Source organism: Haliotis asinina, chromosome 7 (assembly GCF_037392515.1).
Source record: "Haliotis asinina isolate JCU_RB_2024 chromosome 7, JCU_Hal_asi_v2, whole genome shotgun sequence".
NCBI classification, from domain to species: Eukaryota; Metazoa; Mollusca; class Gastropoda; order Lepetellida; family Haliotidae; genus Haliotis; species Haliotis asinina.
Window position 1 is genome coordinate 62,946,540 of NC_090286.1, and position 21,196 is coordinate 62,967,735.

Consider the following 21,196-nt stretch of genomic DNA (forward strand, 5'->3'; position numbering starts at 1 on the left):
GATCAAGTTCAGGATGTGTGGATGGATGTCCTGAATGAGTCTCCAGATGTGGAGGGGACTGCGGCCTCCAACGATTACATGTCCACTACATAGGGAGGTTCCCTCCTCGTCTTGACCCCACAACGAATAATCATTTGGAGGGATTCCATGACGTATTCAAGACACTGGTTGAAAACATCACCCAAACATCTTTTAGGCATCTTAGACAATGTTTATACGCATTGTACGTTAACTGGTCTACGCATACTTTACCAAATCGCCGGTGGATGCAGTTATATGTAAATATCTGGGGTAGGTCTAGTGTCATTTGATACATTATTGCTCGCCCGTTGAAGATACTGCAGTGTAATATTTTCACTTCAATATTACACTATACTAGTGCAATACCGCTTGACGTATGACGTCAAAATGGTTCAAAGTTGTGACGTCACAATGCTAATGTTGATGTCGCGAGTTTACTAGACCTTGCTTGACTTGAAAGCTGAGAGTCCTCACACTAGGAAATTTCGCCGCGGTTTCTGTCAGTTTATGTTGGCGAGTAATAAACAGAATACTAAACTCGCCTCCGTGAAATACCATTTTCATTAAACTCGTTAAAGATTTGGTATCAAACGAGCGAACGCTCGTTAACTCTTTTAATAAAAATGGTATTGCACGGAAGGTCGTTTAGTATCCTCTATGTATCCCAGTTGGGCATTTTCGGATTACTGATCTCAAATCGTGACATGACTGGTGCATATAAACCTGTTTGATCTCTCACAATAGTGACATAACTGGTGCATATAAACCTGTATAAGCTCTACAATAGTGACACAACTGGTGCATATAAACCTGTATGATCACAACAATAGTGACATAACTGGTGCATATAAACCTGTATAAGCTCTACAATAGTGACATAACTGGTGCGTAAAAACCTGTATGGTCTCTACAGTAGTGTCATCCATGTTTGGTGGTATGAGCCTTACCTCTGTTGCTTTCTGTAACTCCGACTGATTTATAAGAACAGAAGAAGAAATGACAGCGGGAAGAAGTAGACACTTGTGAGTCAAGGTCCGGTTGATCAATCATAGCTTTGAACAAATACAATGAGAAATAAGTCTGGATTGTCATATTTGAACTAGGGTGATTTTAAAGCAGAATGATACTGATGTGTTGTATTGTGCTTTATGTGTGTCTGGAGAATATTCCGTCTTCTCTGTTGTCTATTCTAAATGAGACAATTGGTTTTTGTTGGTATTATTTGTGTTGCTATTTCAAAGTGGCACATAGAATGTAAACATCAAGGTTGAGACAATGTCCGCTACTCCTGGTCGAGCGGGATCAGAGATCGTAACTCTAGGCAGCTTATTTTAGTAGACTGAGGATTAAGTTTGATTCGAGTAACCTAAAAAGAATTTGATCTTGTCTTACTTACATAGATATATATCAATCGTGATCTCAATACCAATAATGACAGATGTGGGATGTTTTAAGTCAAGTGTGTTTCTGAAGTGGGGAGGCATTAGGCACATATGACTGTTACATGTGTGGGAGACATTATCATGCCATACACTGAGGATATGTAGCCTGACAAGCATTGCTTTGTACACACAAATAACTAAGTTGCTCAGAAGAGTTCCATTATTTCTGGACATAATTCTTGCACATTTGTGATACAAAGGATGGTCAAAGTATTCTTAAGGTATAAATATGGTTCTAATTTCTTCATGGACACAACAAGCACTAATAAATTATATTCATTCTCGATATAAGGCTAACTAAACACGTTCTGTCTGGTCTACACCGCTTCACACATCGGCCTGCCGTTTCTATTACGAACTGTGGGAACCACAAATCAGGCGAGCTAGAGCATTTCCACATTCTGACAGTGTTAAAGTGCCTACTAACATTTCACTACCAAATGCTGTTTCAAACGAAGAATATAGGAATGTTTTTGAACGACTGTATAAAGCATAATGTGTTTTAAGATTAACAGTTAAAGCATAATCATTACAATAAGAGTCCAGTACATTATTTTGTTTCTGTAATCCGATAACAGTGCTTTCCAGGAAGAGATATCGCCAGCAAATATCGTATAGAAGTATACTAAATCAGGGTGAAGTTGTATACCAGATAGACAAGAAGATTCTATTTCATACGCAAATTCATTTATAGATATAGAAAAGAGGAATGGACTTAACACACAGCCTTGTCTTAGGCCAATGGGACAAGAAAGGACTGTTTGTGATCTAATGCGGACTTTGACACTACAATATACTTCCTGTAAATTGTTGAGCATTTCAGAGACACCGTGTTTCTGGAGATCAAACGCCGTAGAGAAGTCCACAAAAGCCCTACTAAGTCCATAAAATTTACCTCTATTTTTAGGATAAATATCGCCCAATCACAGACCGTGGTACTGTAATCACTTCAGAATCCAGCTTAGGATTCTACAGCACTATCGTAGGCAATGTCCAGAATACTAAACGTTTATACAGTATCGCCCTATATACTAGTAATTTATTACCTATGCTGAGTAGCGTGATACCACGATAATTGTCAGGTAGATTAATACCTCCAGCTTTATGGTTCGGTATTATAAGTCAGGTACTTCAAGACGCAGGGAAATGTGATTTGTCAAATTAAACATCAAACATCAAAATGTCCGCTGAGGATTTGGACATCTCATTTACCAGCTCGTCCTAACCAGACGCTTTACCGCATTTCATATCAAATATGCAATCTTTATTCTCTTGTTTAGTTTGAAGTCTCGTCGGAACATGACGAGTAATCGTTATCTGAATTATATGACTGGAATATAAGTTTACAAATAAGTATTCCACCTACCAATCGTGACAGTGATGGCGTTTTCAGACCTGCGAGCAAACTGATGCAAGGAGTTCCACAACTGTTTTGCATTATGGACGTATGACATGAGTCTTGATTAAACTGAATCCTTCAATAGCCAGCCCTTTTCTCACAGCATAGAGTTGTAACTATTTCTGTATTTCGAATAGTTTTTCTTGCGATACAGATCTTTTTCCTTCCTAAATGCTCTTTAAGACTAGCATTCCATTAATAACCCTGTTAGTGGAAAAGTGTGAACTGTCCTCCTCAGCTCCCCGGGGATAATACGACCATGTTGTAAGTCTCAAAAGTTCAACACACTCCAATATGGTCCTACCAGGACCCCATTAACTGTATGGGGAGCGGATATTTTCTTTATGCTCTAGATGAGGGTGTTTGGTTGACTATATATAGTGCAGTGTGAGTTATATGTGTGACCCAGGCTAGAGGTCCTACAGTGTTAACCACCTTCATATCTGTGTGTAACCTTCTCCGTCTGCAACATCATAACCCTGTCATAGCTCGGCTCAGACTTTGTCAACCATCACTTACAGTATCGGTCTACCGGAAGTGACGCAGGTGGTAGGCATTGGCCAAGTGAAACAGAATGTCATGGGCTGACAAACCAAGGATCACAATGACTCCGCCAAAATGTTGATATCCCCGAGTCAATGGTCTGGTGGTATTGATGGACCTGCATCTCTTTGGGCTTTCCCCCCATATTAACTTGACGTGCCGAGAACGCATGGTTTATTATTAGCGTCCAATATGGACAGTGTACTCTAAATATTGAAGGTCCAGCGCATTTTCAATGAATCATATATATTGTCCTATTCCGGACACTCTTTTCAGCTGAGGTGTGTGTATGCTAATGAAATAAAAACAAATTCTCGTTTTAAATCTGAATATGTTCTCAGTGTGAATTGGAATATGATCACAGTTTGCTTGTTGTCAGCACCTCCTTGACAAGTCGTGCGGTTTGTAGGGCGCATCCCCAGTGCAGTGTAATCCCAGCGCCGCCGTGGCCGTAGTTGTGTACAACCTGCAACATCGTCAACAACGTGACTTCCACCAATTTACACCTACATAGATGCACTTGTAGTCCGTTTTACTAATGCAGGCCAACACGACACACAGGCCTGTTCTTACACAGACAAGACAACAAAATAGACAGGTCTGCTCTCACACAGACAAGTCCACATGACACACAGGCATGTGTTCATACAGACAAGTCAACGGAGATTTGCTTGTCCATAGGCCAGCTAAACTGTTACTCAACTTCAAATCATTAGAGATAATTAAAACATTCTGTGTTGCAGACATTCGGCCTTTGAAACAATTCTTTAAAAATAGTTGATTTCATAATGAAAGACAAGCCCAGACAAGCCAGTGATCAACACCATTAACATCGATTTACGCAAGTTGAGAATGACGGCATGTGTCAACCAAGTTAGTAAGCTTGACCACCCGATCCCATTAGGCTCCTCATACGACAAGCATGGGTTACTGAAGATCAAGTCTAAACCCGATCGCCATGGGTTCTCATACAGACAGGTCAACAGAACTTGCAGACTTGCGGGCATGCTTGTTTTAACTTCAAACGTACCGTTTTAGATTATTCAGCAGTCCACGTTATAGGTATCTGACCTCATTGAAACTGAATTAATTTTAAGAAAACATCGTGAAGACTTCCTTTTCAGTTAACGCAGGTGGTATTGTCGGTTTTAAATTTCGACTTACTGGCAGTGTGTCCCCAGATCTCATCTTCAGATGTTGTGTCTCCAGTCTAACTTGTGTCCTTCCGGGCCTAAGACCTGTCAACACAGACTCGATCTTCGCTCCCTTCAAAAAGACACTCCACCAGATGTACACACATCACAACAACATAAAGTGAACACAAAGACTTATGAACATGTCACACATGAAGGTCAGGTAAAACAACGCCTGTTTCCGAGACCTTTTTTTTATAAGAAGATGGCTTCGCGACATTCCACTGGTCGTTGGAAATGACTGTCGACAAATCACCCCACTGAGATATACGAACAACCACTGTGGCTCTCGTGCTACTAGCATTGACATCCGCGATCAGAGGTTGAGTATATGCATGTTTTATGTCCGTCTCGGCACAGGCAAATTGTAGCGCAAATGGGGCTGCGCAGCATAGAGAATATGACAAATCTTCTTATATGCGAGCGAAGCGAGCAGAGGTTGGCAACGTACTTCCTTCACTTCGGTTCGAAAAGTATTTTTCATGTCAAAATAAAATATCGCCACCATCAAAAGTATATACCCATGTCTTCACTGGGTTGCGCTCTCACATTTCCAACCCTATGTGTAACAATTACCCACGTGAAATACCTTTTATTCAACACTTTTAGTGCATCTCGTGGTATGTCAGACCGTTCTTCGCCTCCATTCCCCCTTCCAGCTCCCGGTCTCGATTACCTTGGTCTCGTGCTAAGTGAAGATGACCATACCTTACTGAGTGAGAACTATATACGAGCCGCATAACGAAACTGTGCAGTGTCAAAATATTGTTCCAGCTGATAAGTACGATAACAATGTAAAAGGTACATACAGAATGGAGGGACCATGAGACCATAACAAATCGGGAGAATTTGAAGTGAAAAGTCAATCACAATGACGTCACGAGTACACAAGCAGGACAGAGGTCAACCGACCATGTCACAAGATCAATAACGGGTATATCCACCATCGGCATCGAGAACAGCAGTACATCGACGAAACATAGAGCCTGTCAAACGTGCAAGGAAGGCTTGTGGGGTGTCACGCCAGATTCTCTCAAGTTCTGTTGCAAGGTCAAGGACGTTATCTGGCGAATGAGGAAGACGGCCTAGACGTCGATCCCTCTCGACCCAAACATGCTCCATCAGGGAGAGATCCGGTGAATTTGCAGGCCAAAGTAGTAAGTCAGCGTTGTGGTGTCGCAAGAAATCTATAGCAGCCCTTGCCGTATGAGGGCGGGCATTGTCCTGTTGGAATGGTAACCCAGGGCCATGATGTTGCAAGAAAGGGAATTACCACAGGTCGTCGAATTGGATCCCTGTCGCCCACACCAGTAAAGCTGCCCCTGAACAATCACCAAAGGAGTTCTTTGGCGTGCTGTTATTCCACCCCAAGTCATCACGGAACCATCACCAAAGCGATTGCTCTCCAAGACAGAGGCCTGGGCACAACGTTCTCCCCACGCGTCTTAAGGCACGTTCATGTCCGTCACTACGAAAAATGTTAAACCATGACTCATCTGTAAAAACAACATTTCTCCACCAAAACCAGGGTCTGCGGACACCATCTCGGCACCACATTTGGTCCGGATGGTCCGGGCAGTCACCATTTCAGTCTGAAACCTGTGGCGAAGATGGGTCACCCCTCTCCATCTATCCTGTCTTGGAGTTGGTACACGTGGACGTCCAGAACGTGGCCGATCGATGACGTCATTTGCGTTCTTGGAGTGTCTCACCAGTGCAGAAATGGTGTTCCGGTAGCAGTGGAAATATGCAGCCACTTGCCGTTGAGACATTCCTCCACGGACCATCCCAATAGCCTCATGATGTTGTGCAGGCGTTAGCCTTGGCATGCTATGGGTTTCAGTTGCCGTTTAATGTTTTAAATGATCGCAAGGGCAGGGGATGAGCTTTCCAAAGTGACAGTATTGTGTGGCATTCATTTGCTCGGTTTCTCTTTCCCAGAATGCACGTGCAAACAACGTATTGCACGTCTCAAGGACGAAACCACTGACATCACGGAACGTGGCACGCGCATGCATGTTGGATGCATGTTACTAATCTCTGATTTAAATCCTTGTGTGTCTGCACAGGTTTGATCAATTTAGATTTTCAATTTTTGGATGCACAGTTTCTTTATGTGCCTAGTATATAAGTAAAAACAGTGTTTCTATCCATTGGCTCTCTCAGTGCCAAATATCATTTCTTACTGGCGTTATTTCGATCGCTCAGACTGTCAGTTACATTATGTCATTTTGTGGCAAACAGCAAATGCATGCTGACCTTGAGGCAGGGCAGTAATGAGAGCGCCCTCTGGTGTATGTCCCGAGAATCTGCCTCATCCACGTTTTCATTCCAGTTTCCCTCTTGTGACACCCCTCCAACTACAAGACTGCGACAGCTACAACGAAGACAGTTTTAGAGAGCATTCATCAATAAATCAGCAACATACTATAGTAATCAATATTGAGTTATGTCCTTCTGACAAAGTTCCAGCAATGTCATGAGATGGGGGTCTTCATTCATTAAACATTACACACACATAGTATCGACATACCCACAAATTTTAACAACGATATGGACATTTAGGTTCGTATCATAACTATGGTTGTATAATTATTTAGACTCTTTGGGTGCACCATACAATGATTTTCGATGTGTACGAACTACGATCTAAGACTAGCATCACGTGCAGTACCTGCACCTATCACTAAGCATATACCGAGTTTCAGTAAACTGTTCTTACAGCTTGATAACTGATTTCACTGCTGATGTGTAAGTATGGACCTTCTGAACTGACAATATGATGGCAGGTTATTGGTATGCGGGGTGTTTTTTCAACAGGTCAGTTCACAGTCGACTAGGATCGCCCAAGTTCAATCTCCAGAGCAATATGATGTAAAGCTCAACCCCACTGGAATTTGAGGTCATACGAAAGGGTCCACTTGTCAGGGATTCATGAACGCGAGGGACTCGGACATGGTAGTAAATTTGACTCTCTGACCATCAGGCAATATCTGAATATACAACGGTACATCGTTGCTGTGCCACATTTCTATGAGCATCTTAATGGAAGACAATGCAAGGCCACACCAATAATGTGGCATGGGTGATTTCTAACATCAAGAGGAGGTGGAAACTCTACCATGGCCCACCAGGATGTGCCACATACGTCGCAGAATACCCCTTAGAGATCCTCCAGTGTAAGACGCTGGTGCATTGGAACAAGGCATCCAAAAATGGAACGCAATCCAAAGTTAGATACAGTCAGCGAGGAGGAGGCCAGGAATGGTCTTGCAGTTCCACTAGAGACTGTGGCCGGTTACTGATACTAATACATCTTTTCAGTGACCGCATTTGTTAACGTCATACAATCACGGTTATCAGACCTGCAAAATGAGCTATGTTGTGCTGTTTGATGCTCTGAATAAACTAGTATGTTTTTTTTTACCTTTCGGATTAGATTTGGTGTTTAATAGTTTCTTGGGGATCATGTTATCCAAACAGTAAGATAAATTGAGTTTTTATTCTAAAGTTCCTTTGCTATGGTCACTGGTAACATATTGATAAACAGGGTTGCTGCAATACCTTTAGTTCTTTTGCTATGGTTACTGGTAACATATTGATAAACAGGGTTGCTGCAATACCTTTAGTTCCTTTGCTATGGTTACTGGTAACATATTGATAAACAGGGTTGCTGCAATACCTTATTCCATGTGAATATATGGACCACATCTCAGTCACTCGTACTGCAGTTGATACAGTATAACCGACAGTTTAGCCATCGTCAGAAGGAACGAACAGACGGGAAGGGATGAATACAACGACATGGGCAAAGCGTTTGTTTATCGGGGGCTTCAATACAAACATAACACGGCTGTCCAGGTGTGAAAAATAGCGTTGTTTTTCAACGAACAAGAACAAATCTCTCGACTGCTTGAAATAGATGGTCGACAGCATTCCTAATGGCATTATTTCTAAAGATATTAAATGTACATGATTTTTGTTATATATGCCAATAAACATATGAAATTAAATGTTCACCGTATGCAGTCATTATGCACCAACGCGAACCTCAACCTGCAGGAGGTGAGTGGAAGACATGCGTTACCAACGTGTCTTGCAAACACCCTGTGAGAAGACATACGTACGAGGGAAACATGTAGGTCGCAGGAGCATTGCTACGTGTGAAGAGGTAAAAATGCTTGACCCAGGGAGCTCGCATCTGAAATCATCATTCAAAGAATCGGAATAATTGTAAGGAAAATCATTACGTGTATGAAGGTCACGTGATGGAAATAAATACACCCGCTGAGAAATACATGATTCCAGATTATATTTGTACATATATATGACCAATGCAATAAAGATATTTCTTCCAGTCATGTTTGCAACCAAGAAATATACATAAGAAATATTGACGTGGTTTTCAGCGACAATTTACAATATCTACCAAATGTAACTATCATGACAGTGGCTGTATATATTTTGATAACGCCTACAGCCTCACCCGCAGCAGTTGGCCTCGCACTGGCTTGAGAGACGTGTCTCGCATGAGAGTATAGGAGCCCAACCCAGTACAGTTGACAACGACGTCATACTTGCCGGACATCTGCGGACATTGTCACATGTGATAGATATGGAGCACTACGGAGACAGAACTCCTGGGGGGTAATTCACGTTAACCCCAGGAAACCGTAACGATAAAAGGAGAATCAAAAGTGTATGGTGAAACAATTATCGGGGCCAGAGTGGATTGGCTGTAGCACGTGCCGAACACGTTCTGTTGGACTTTGGGCGGACCAAAAGAGAGTTGCTTCAAGCTTTTTCGATGTGTATCAGATGAATAGCAAGACCAACTGACCTCCTCCAGAGAATCTACTTTTCTTTGCTGAACTCTGCCACCTTGAAGCGTAAACCTGCAACAATGCCAATATACTGTCACAAAGGCACGCTAAATGGCAGTCCCAGTGCAGAGAATGCCTGTGTGGGTTGTGTTGATCATCTCCTTTGCAATGCACACCACATCTATTTGAAGGGTCGTGTGTACAACATACCTTTCCGTCGTCAATCTCGACGTCTACCTGAAGGGTCGTATGTCCAGCATAACTGTCCATCGTCCATCTCGACATCCATCTGAAGGGTCGTGTGTTCAGCATACCTCTCCGTCGTCCATCTACACATCTATCGGTACACACCATACCTCCCATTCACCCATCTTGATATCTATCTGTAGGACCTTACGGACACCGTACCTCTCCGTCATCCATCTACACATCTATTTGTAGGGCCTTACGGACACCATACCTCTCCGTCGTCCATCTACACATCTATCGGTACACACCATACCTCCCATTCACCCATCTTGATATCTATCTGTAGGACCTTACGGACACCATACCTCTCCGTTGTTCATGTGAAATTTATCTGTATGGTCTCGACGTCTCGACTGTCTACAACATACCTCCCCATCAACCACTGCAGGTACAGCACGACATCAATCTGCAGGGTTGTATGGAAGCTGCCATTTCTGAAGACAGACAGACAGATACATGGTCTAATGTGTCAGTGTATACATAATGTTGTTACATTTCAGTATTGCACAAGCACATGGACACACACGTCTCTACATAATGCATTATGAAAGACAGTGGCAGGGTCACTTGTAGAGTTTCCAACAGCTCATACTCCCGCTGGATATTTTGGAATATAGGCCCGGTATGCTAGAGTCTTCAATTGCATACCAGTATAATGTTGTCATCATTGTAATTATTGTATCAATAGGGTTGTAGTTTGGTTGTACACATCCTAATAAGACATTTTGCCAAAAGTATGTTTTCCGAAAAAGGTTCCAAGCGGGACCCATCACATTGCATTCCCAGAAACGGCCAGAAATAGATTCTTTTTCGGGCGAAGCCTAACTGCACAAGTTTTGTCTACCTATCACAAACCGACTTTGTGGGAAAATAGGGTGCAAAATCTGAAGATGAAGCCATTGTTTATATACACTAAATTGATATGAAATTGTAAACTATACAGTTTCGCAGATTGTAGGTTTAAGAAGGTTTTCCCACTTGTAGAATTACTAGTATGCATTTTCTCTGATAATTTGGTGAAAACAGTTTGAGACCTTCTCTGAAAAGCTGTCATCATGTCAAAAAATCTGCGTAGAAAAGCATTATCAATTTGAGAGATACATTTTGGCGCTTAGTTACAGATGTGCTGATAAAGACTAAGTGAGTGAGTTCAGTATTACGCCGCTGTTAGCAACATTGCAGCAATATCAAGTCACAAAAAAATGGGCTTCACACGATGTACCCATGTGGCGAATCGAACCCGGTTCTTCTTCGCGGCGAGCAAACGCTTTAACGACAAAAAGACCCCATTACTCCTTCTGAGAAAGAATATGTATCGCCATCGAGAGAACAGCTCATTGCGTATTGTGAGAGAAAATATTCATACTCGCCTGTCTTAATACTTTTATATACTTATTATTACTTATCAGTATTGCAAGTATTTCTGCACATAGGAGAAATATATATAGCGACAGGGGATCTCCTCGCTGACGGCATTCCCGATACATCTTTAAAAAACCCGAAACAATCTTCAAGAACGAACGATCATATTCCATAACAGTGTTTATCCACCACTTGATGCTTTTAACCAAATATAATATTAAGATGCGCACTCAGTCCTCAAATGTTCAAAGTGTGCAAATATTTTGTGGCCGTAAAATACATACCTTGCCATTGGAAATTGTTTTAGCTCCTCGGATGTGAGCTGGCGGAAACCAAACACTTGATCTTTGAAATCTGGATCCTGTACAGAAAGGAAGGAGAAGTGGTAACAGAGAAACTGTTGACACAAAGAGCTGACCTCTGGCCTGTATACGTGTCATCTGGTCACTGGTGAAGACCAAACTACTGGTACTCAAGGGTCAGAGTCCGTCAAACAGTGTCTAGTCAGACGTTCGCTTTTCTGTACTGAAAGGAAGGAACAGTGGTCACAGAGGCAGAGGAGCTGTGGTCCATACTAAGATACTGACAGTCCTATCTGCTGATAGGTTAGCCGAGGGCCGGGTGAGGTCCTACAATCAATACATGCCCCCACATGTCCCCAGACTCGCATGTCGTTACCGAGATACTCACAGGACAGTCTCCGTCAGTCAGTGTGTAGCCCGACAGCAGCTGACACCCAACCCTTCCGGCGACTGGGGAGTTGTATAAACTCAGGAGATAATCCCACGTCACGGAGCTCCATGTTCTGTAGAAACGGCCAATAAACATACTTACAACAAGAAAGATATCACAGGACGCAGCATAGAAGTGGTCACGTTTAGGAAATACTGCTGCAGAGCTGGAATCCAAACTACAACCAAATCGTAATCGTCGTAATACGTCCGTCCACTTACTTGATGAGGTCTTTAGGGGTGTCCCCGAGACAATACGGCTCCCAAAACCCACCAGACACGTCCGACGTTGTTTTGGGTGAAAACACGTCTGCCACGAGAGTGACGTCAACGTTTGGACACTGACGCTGGACACACACGGCGGACGCAATCCCACTGACGCCTGCGCCGATCACACAAACTCTCTTCCTCACCATGATGTTGGCACTGAAGCAGGATCCGGTGTTTTATGAAGCTGAAGGAAAATAAAATAAGAAACGTTGGATTGTAGGTTGTTACATGCAAGTACTGTCAACACAGGGACAATGTGCATACAGTAGTTTTGATGTACAATGGGCAATAAAGCTACAAATAACCGTGCTGCCATTGTTAGCGTCCAATATGTCTCTAGGCAACTGTTCTTGTTGCCATGGTAAGCACGTGGAATTCCACTCTTTAACCCATACAAATGATGCTCCCACCCTAATGGGACTAAAATGAAGACACAGACTGCAATACGAATGGCTGTTTTTTACTTTATTTAAAAGTAATATTAACATGGGGAAAACGCAGTGTTTCTGAATATTTTATGATAAGATGTGTTAATGAAATATGGACATTTTACAGACCAACTGACCACGTTTCACAATCTCCAGCTGGCCATGGGTCACACTGAGCAGATAGAGATAAACTAATCGAATTCAGTGTGAACTTCACTCATCAACGCCGACGTTTATCAAAACTTTAATATAATCTTGTCAAGACAGAGTAAGTTAACTGCGCAGTAGGCACCTTATCGTCAGTCGAATTAGGCAATAAGATTGAGATATAACAACTGAAGTTCACAACAACAACAACTTTATGGGCAGTTTTACCAGTAAATGGAATTAGTGATGATAACTGGAATAAATATAAAACAAGGATGGCACACAGTCACATATCATCTGGCGATTGCTGTGCATTAAACTCCTCGTTTGTTTTACTCAGGTAAGAAACTTTACTTTCTTCTACTTTGACAAATCGTTACCATTGCTGTTCTTTATTAACTGTAATCTATTGTGCATACTTTACCTGTATATTCCGACCCTTGGCACAACCGTTAGGTCTATGTGAAACGCGGCGTCGTTAAATGCATTTCTCAGTTACTCTGTATTTGCGGTTTAGATTTTTTTTATTTGATAATATTAACTTTACATTGTTTTGTGACTATTGTGGATTGTATAAAGTGTGTCGCACATTGCGTTGTCAGCACTTTGCTGTCTGTGCTGCATGAATGCCTATTACGTTGTATGTGACATATTTTATGTATTGTATTACGTTGTGAATACTATAGTGTTTTGTAACTGTGTACTATGTATATTGTATAAACGCCCTCTCGCCTTATGTGTAGAGTATTTAACAATGACATTACGTTGTATACGTTTGAATGTGTGTCGTGATTAATAGAGTGTGTAAAACGAATCTGTGTATGACGTGTATGCTCTTTGAAAGCTGATTGGTAACTATTATTGTAACATATTACTATTGAATTATCATGTAAAATCATCTTGTGATTGCCGTGCACTAAACTCCTTGTTTGCTTTACTTAGGTGTTGTGTTGTGTGTGGGTTGGTTTAGTTATACCTCTTGCCAAGCGAGCCAATTCCCCGAACTCGCGATTTAATACTTTGACTGATATAGCACAATTGTTATACGTAACCGCAGTTGCACAGTGTTACAGACGTGTTACTTCTGGACCACTAAATATCATGTTAAAACCTGATGATTTAATCCCAGATGTGTTCAGCGGTTGACCAAGCTGGACTAAGTTCAGGCCATGGTAAGGTGATAGAGGCCTGCTGTTGGGAGTTCTCAGCTACAATGCAAGTCTTGTTTTGCGTTGTCATCACGAGACAAAAAACGACAAAATGTCGGAACGAGGATGTGGTCATGGTTTTACTAGGCACGTGACATGTCAGTGCATAACACACAGTGATCCCACCGTATACTGTTTCTGAGCACCCCCCAACAGGGCATGAGACCGTTCCTTCCGTCGACTCCACATTCATTTACTACATAACCTACGTCGTTAATCCCAAGATCATTCATGATCTAGAGATCTAAAGTGTGGTTTCCGACATAATGCGTCCATATACTATCCATCAAATGTTAAGACACACTTAAAGCACTGGCTATGTCTTGCATATATACATATAGTTATATTGAGGCAAGTCAAAACATCGATTGCACAAGTCTCGTTTCTGTTGACTGGGTTCCGTCCTATTGCGCAACTTTGCGCAATGATCATTCCAGAATTTTTAGACAAGTTCATTTAACTACCTGAATGAAGGAGAATATTAAACACTATTATTTGATACATGTAAACACTTGTATATTACAACAGTACGCTCCTAATCCTTGCAAGCACGTCATACAGCATGCTCTGTAGCACGGCAAGATGTAACAAACGGAAACCTTGAAATCGTTCAAATCTCAAAGCGATGCTCTGTACCTAGAAATGTTTGGCGGTTTTGTACGGAAACGACATCATATCAATCACATTGTGCGTTACAGAACTACACTGAATAGGTGCAAAAACAACACGTAACTGGTGTAACTAGTGAGCCAGATGCAGTTAAGGTCATGCTGCCTAAACTTCGACATAACATATAGAAATACGATGTTATTAAAGTTTAAGATTAAAATTCATTTGTAAGTACCATTTTCCTATGAAACGAGGAAATGGAATTCAGTATAACCATATATTCACACGAGAAAATTCGGATCGGCTGAAAAGAAGGTCATTGTATGTACAGGTTAACGAGACTCATGTTTCAGTATGTGAATTTCCCCACTGCCTTGGGGAAACCAACTGCAAACCTTATACAGATTAATTGCACAAGGATCATGCATCAGGTACGTCACTATACTTAAGAGATAATACGGGCTTATGGACTCGAGTTATGGTTCTGTATTGAAGAGATAGTACATGTGTATATACACAAGTTACACAACAGCTGCACATATAATGCGGGTGTATACACACCAGTTATGTCACTATTGCACATATAATACAAATTTACATGCATCAGTTATGTCACTGATAAAAAGATCATACAAGTTTATATACATCAGTTATGTCACTACTGCAGCGAGCATACAGGTTTAAATATAGGGTATATATATGCATAGTCTTTCTATCATACGAACTAGAACAATAAATGAATCATTCGACATTTCAGCACAAATGCAACAAGTGCTCACACCTGACACATTAACCTAGATAAAGAGCGAGCCACGAATGCACCGCTCGTTTGGTCACAATAGAGTACTCCCCACATGGCTCATGTCACAAAATCTAAGATATTTACTATAGAATCTACCCATATCCTCTAATGTAAGTTTACCTGTTCCGATCACGAACCTCACTACCAGATCAAGCTAACGTGTGTTCACCTTCAGTTTGACCACTTGGGAGTATGTCCTCCAGGGCATATAACTTATCTCGACGATGACATACATGTAGCTACGTGGTGGTAACTACTCCCGGTGTGAAGCCCGTCGAGAGTCCGAGGGCAGAGATGACCAAACAGAAAGACAGGCAAGGGCCAAAATACGAGGGCGAGTGTATATATTGGCCGAGAGAGGCCGTCGTTTTCACCTTCAGTTAAAGGGGCAATCATCTATGGCTTCGTTCAGTCTAGCTGACATGGACTCGGAAATTTGGTTTATGCGTTTTAATGCATGTCGCGTGCATAATTACCCGATATATTGAACCAGGAGACACAACGAATGATGAATGACATCAGGAAATATCTCCCGAAGAAACATTATCGTATTTCTGATGGATGGATGGTATGATCATTCATCTGATTTCGTTGGGTTTTTTTCTTATATGAAATGTAATGTAATGTCAATTGATCTATACTTTGAAAAACACACAGCTTAATCATTAAAGCCTTAAAACTAAATAGACCCTATTTCGGAAATTCTACCATTAATAGATGCACTTAGCTAAATATGTACACACGATTGTTAACTTCATTATACAGACGTGTATTGCGTCTGTACAAACGTGTACATATTTATACAACATCGAAGAGCCGTTCGTATCCTCAAAACTGCAACGACCCTGAATTGTATACAATACCAAGATTACTACTCCCTTCTTGGCATTGCAAGTTTGATGGTATAACGTTTCACCTGAATATTTCTCAGAATTCACTCGATGCTCAAGAAATACATTTTAACAGGCATCATATCAATAAGGGTTGTCATGTTGCATTTCCCGCATGTGGGTAATAAGACAACCGTAAAAGAGCACCTGTCCTCAGGTTGTTTCTCCAGCTCATGTTACTCTGCTACTTATCACCTTCACCACCTGGTCGTAGTCCTCGTGTGTGAGAAGAAGATGAGAAAACCCTTAATACAACAAATCTAATGTTGTTATCTAGGAAGTTGAAGGGATTCTCAGTTGTTCTGAATTTTCAGTTCTCGTTAGTTTTGATTTTCTGAGCAGAACTAACCCGTATACATGAAGGTTTGTTGCGAGGGGAACACACTTACTGCGTGCGGGAATATCTTGCGTCCAAGATTCAACAGATGGTGTCAGGAGAAAAACCAGATTTCTATATATTGTCTTCGCAGTAAATTCAGATGAGTTCACTGATTTGTTTTCACAATTTGCCTTTTAATCTCTAAAGATTCAACTGAACAAAATCCATTGCCACCATGTTCAGAAGTCCTCGTACAATGTGTTATTATTTGAAGCGGGAGAAATGTTCTATACGAGAGCTATAGTATGCTTAAATATTGCACATATTACCCGAATCGAATCCAGTTCTTCGGCTTGACGATTGAACGCTGGAATATGACGTTAAACACAAGACGAACACATCAACACGTACACGTATTTCTGATTAAATCACGTCAGATATATCACTGTCAGATTTCAGTGACTTCCCAAACTCACAGAAGAGAAACGGCCATGGGGTTGTGTACATACATCATGATGGTGGCGGTGGTTCGAAAGCTGTACAGATAAAGGGTATACTTTCATAACGTTGCACGTGTAATTATAACTGAAAGCACTATAGGCACTAACCAAGCATTTCAGTTCAAGGATTGCCACTGGACTATTTCACATTCATCAGAATCTTGCGGAATCAGTTATGATCAATGTTTGTTGACAGCTGAATTCCACAATGTTTTCAAGTATTTTATTGTTCCAAATGGGAATCGAACCTGGTAATACTGATGACCGACAAACACTCTAAGCAATAGCGATTTTTATTTGTTTTTTATTGCATTGTTGAGATCCTCTTTCCCATTGAGCTGTGCCTCTGAAAGTGAAATATGAAAGTTTTCTTAAATTCATTATTTAAATTTGAACATGTTCTCCCTGTAAGTTGGGATATAGTCACATTTTGTTCGTTGTCGGTGCCTCCTTTGCTACTCGTGCAGTGTGTTAGACTGCACAGAGTAGTGTAACACAGAACCGCCGTGGCCGTAGTTCTGTACAACTTGCAACATCATCAACAACGTGACATCCACCACTTAACGGCTTCACAGATTCATGTGTATTCTTGCTTACTACTGCAAGTCATCAGAACACGCAGTCCTGCTCTCGTGCACACAAGTCAACAGGACTCGCAGACATACTCTCATACAGACAGTTCAACTCACAGAAAACGAACGAGTCAATGAGTTTAGTTTACACGGCGCTCAGCAATATTCCAGCCAGAGGCAGCGGTCTGTATACAATCGCGTCTGGACCAGACAATCCAGTGATCAACATGATGAACATCGATTACCGCAGCTGGGATTTGATGGCATAATCAGCATGCCTTACCACGACCCCGTTCGTCTCCTCAACTCAACTCAACTCTAACCCGGAGCTTCAAAGGTTTTCACACAGATGTGTCAAAGGGACTTGCAGGCGTACAGGGCATGCTTGTTTTAACTTCAAAACATGACCTTTGAGATTATTCAGCAGTCTACGTTTAGAATTAAGAAAACTTCTTGAAGACTTTCTTTTCAGTTAAGGCATGTTGTATCAGTGGGATGTAAACATCGACCTATTGGTAGTGTCTACCCAGATCTCATCTTCAGATATGTGTCTCCAGTCTAATTATTGTCCTTCCGGGCTAAGACCTGTCCGCTCAATCTTGAGTGAGTTTGGTTTTACGCCGCACTCAGCAATATTCCAGCTATATAACGGTCTCAGTCTTGAGACAAGAACATATCAACATCTAACAAACTGAACTTAACAAAGATTTGACAAATCAATACACTTCATACATGACTGACAGGTCACAACAACGCATGTTTCCGGGACCTTTTATATTTGAAAATGACTTCGAGGCACTCCATTGGCCGATGTAAGTGACTGTCTCCAGTTCCCACTAGTGAGACATGAACAGCCACCTCGGCTCTTGTGATACCACCTGGGATCAATTCCTCGGTGGATGCTTTTTCGAATCCGTTATTTTGGGCTCGTCTTCCCATAACTAACAGCGCTTGCCAATAACATGGAAATCTACTCCAAAGCTTTCGTTTGTAACTATCACACAGTCCCAAAGCCTTACTCAAATCACGTTCTTTAGTCTGTAAGTGACACATGTCAATTACTAATCGAATCAACACCAACAAGCAGTCAAGTAGGTCCCGACACTTCGCGAGACCTTGGGATTTCCGATGACAAACAATGTTTTATACGTTTCCTTATGGCTGTCAGTTGATAGCAAGGAAAAGATGACTCAGATCTAATCGTCCTTTACTATTACAGCTGTCAACAGCTGTGACATCTAAGTCTGATATTGTACACTTGCTCCGGGCAAGTAAAATCACATTTGACAATCGCGCAAGTTGGAAGCACAACTAATTCTAGAATAAACATCACTGGAAATCAGGTACCGGAAGTAAGGTGAGCCCGCATCTCGCATATCAAAGGTGATCGGGAACCATCTAAGTACGGGAAGTAACTCCTCGCAATCCTATACCTATGCGCCCAACACTATGCTGACCTTCAGACAGGGCAGTCCCGAGAATCAGCCGTCTCCGTTAGAGTTTCCCTCTTGTAACACTCTCCTAATACAAGTTTGCGACAGCTAAAACGAAGACAGTTTCAGAGCATATCCCTCAGCATTTATTAGCCAGGTAACGGGAGTAATTAATGCTGACTTATACCGCTTTGGCAATATTACAGCAACGTCACCAGGTTGGGGTTGTCATAGATCTCACATGGAAAAACGTATCGAAACACCCAGAAATATTAACAACCATATAGCCATTTATATTCATAAAATGTATTATAATTATGGTTGTATAATCATTTTGACGTTTTTGGTCATCAGATATTGAGATTGTGCTGAGTTAATGATGCCTATGATTTCTTGAGGACTGTTTGACAGAATCTCAAAATGACCCTACCTGTTCAGGTAAACAAGATTACAAAACGAGTCAGTGTTTTGCCGTATGAACTATTATTATGTAGGTTTTCGTCCCGTATGCTTATAGATTTGCTATTTGAATATTCCCGGAGGATCGGTTTATCCAGATAATAGCGAGTATTGAGGTTTCGGTAAGTTCCTTTTCTATGGATATTGGTAATATATTGACACTATGACAAACAGGGTTGTGCTGCAATACATTATTCCATGTACAGTATGGTTCAAAATTATTGAGAATAGCTAAAGCATTTCATATTATTAAACGAGAACAAATCAGATAAAATCGAATGTATTGTGAAAGTGAACTGACCTTTTCGTGTTGTGTAGGTAACAATTTAATATTTTATCAAGTCTCCTTGAGCTTCACGGCACAGTCTAAGACGGGTAGGCATACTTCCTATCAGAGAGGTTAGTGTCTCGTGAGTTATGCTGTCCCAGTATCGGACCACTTCTCTCTTCATGTCTTCAATTTTTGTCAACCCCTTTTGATTCACACATTCCTTCATCATCCCCCAAACGTTCTCAATGGGATTTAAGTCAGGACTATATGCAGGAAATGGTAATGCAGTCACATTTTTCTCCTGAAACCACTGCTTGGCATGTTTTGCGGTGTGTTTAGGATCATTATCTTGCTGCAAAATCCAGTCATTTCCATAAAACACATGTGCACTTGGAAGGAGAAAATTATCTAATATGTTAGTGTAGCGTTGACTTGTCAGATTTCCCTCAAACACACACAGCGGGGTCGTTCCTAATACGGATATCCCTCCCCATACATGAAACTTTGGGCTGTATTTAGGTCGTCGATACAACGGTGCTGACGCAGACTTTGTCCATATTTTCACATTATTGGGATATACCCATATTGAGCTTTCATCAGTAAAAATCACATTTTCCCAGTCAAAGTTTTCATGTGCCAAACACCACTCAACACGCCTGTCTTTATGTTCTTGTTTCATGAGAGGAGAAGGAATTCCGGTCTTTTTCTCCCATCCAAGATCAATCAAATTTCTTCTCACTGTAGATTTTGATACAACTGTTGATCCCCTTTCTATCATTTCATACCTGATGTTGGAGATGCTTGCCCTTTGCTTTTTAGACGCTAAAATTCCCAGCCGGACGCGATCTGAGAAGTTCAATTTTCTGGGTCTCCCTGCTCCTTTCTGGTGCCCAAAATCCTTTCCCTCTTTAAAATTCTTCCTAATCCTATACACAGTAGAAAGAGGAGTTCCTGTTCTCTCTGCCAATGTATTTACATCATCAATTCCTTGATTACACAACTCAAAAAATCAACCTTCTTTTATCTTCAGCAGACATTGTTGACAGTGCTGAGGAAAATGACGTCTGCTACAAATTCAGGGGAGGTAACTCTAATTGTACTATACTCAGTAGGCCAAGATGAGTTACCTCCCTTATACCATTACTTAGTTTTAAGTATCAGTGAATCAGTTGAGGTGTTAGGATAGCTCAAAGTAAGAAGAAAAATTCTCAATAATTATGAACCAGACTATAAATATAAGGACCACATCACAGATCTTACTGAAGATATCAGTTAGGTAGCAGATATCGGGGAGTCTGTAATCCTTACATACACTGTGTATGAATATGAACACATACTTTCGAGTGAACCAGATAGGTTAAAGCAGCACTGCTCGGTTTGAAGAAGTAAATGTGTGTCATCCAGGGATCTCACATTAGTAATTGTCAGACAATGAATAGCTACACATCCTGAGAATTCCAGATTCCAGAATACATTTGTACATATATATGACAAAGGCAATAAAGACACTTTATTTGTAAATCCC

General features: G+C 41.3%; 1 protein-coding gene across 1 annotated transcript; it reads right to left on the reverse strand.

Moving 5' to 3' along the window:
• Positions 1-2,138: 2,138 nt before the first annotated feature.
• LOC137291656 (D-amino-acid oxidase-like) lies at positions 2,139-15,493 on the reverse strand. Its single transcript, XM_067823082.1, has 11 exons — positions 15,348-15,493; positions 11,986-12,217; positions 11,723-11,837; positions 11,317-11,393; positions 10,039-10,104; positions 9,439-9,493; positions 9,085-9,186; positions 8,726-8,799; positions 6,858-6,975; positions 4,570-4,671; positions 2,139-3,871 (listed from the first exon to the last, which is right to left on the reverse strand). Exons 2-11 carry the CDS (start codon positions 12,177-12,179, stop codon positions 3,764-3,766), a joined length of 1,011 nt encoding a protein of 336 aa, XP_067679183.1. The 5' UTR covers positions 12,180-12,217; positions 15,348-15,493; the 3' UTR covers positions 2,139-3,763.
• Between the last annotated feature and the right edge of the window lie 5,703 nt (positions 15,494-21,196).

Coding starts and splice junctions, on each gene's coding strand:
- LOC137291656 (XM_067823082.1), bottom strand. CDS start 12,179: ATGGTGAGGAAGAGAGTTTGTGTGATCGGCGCAGGCGTCAGTGGGATT. Junction 8,800..9,084: donor TGCGAGGCCAACTGCTGCGG/GTGAGGCTGTAG, acceptor TGATGATTTCAG/ATGCGAGCTCCCTGGGTCAA. Junction 4,672..6,857: donor CATTACTGCCCTGCCTCAAG/GTCAGCATGCAT, acceptor GTCTTTTTGAAG/GGAGCGAAGATCGAGTCTGT.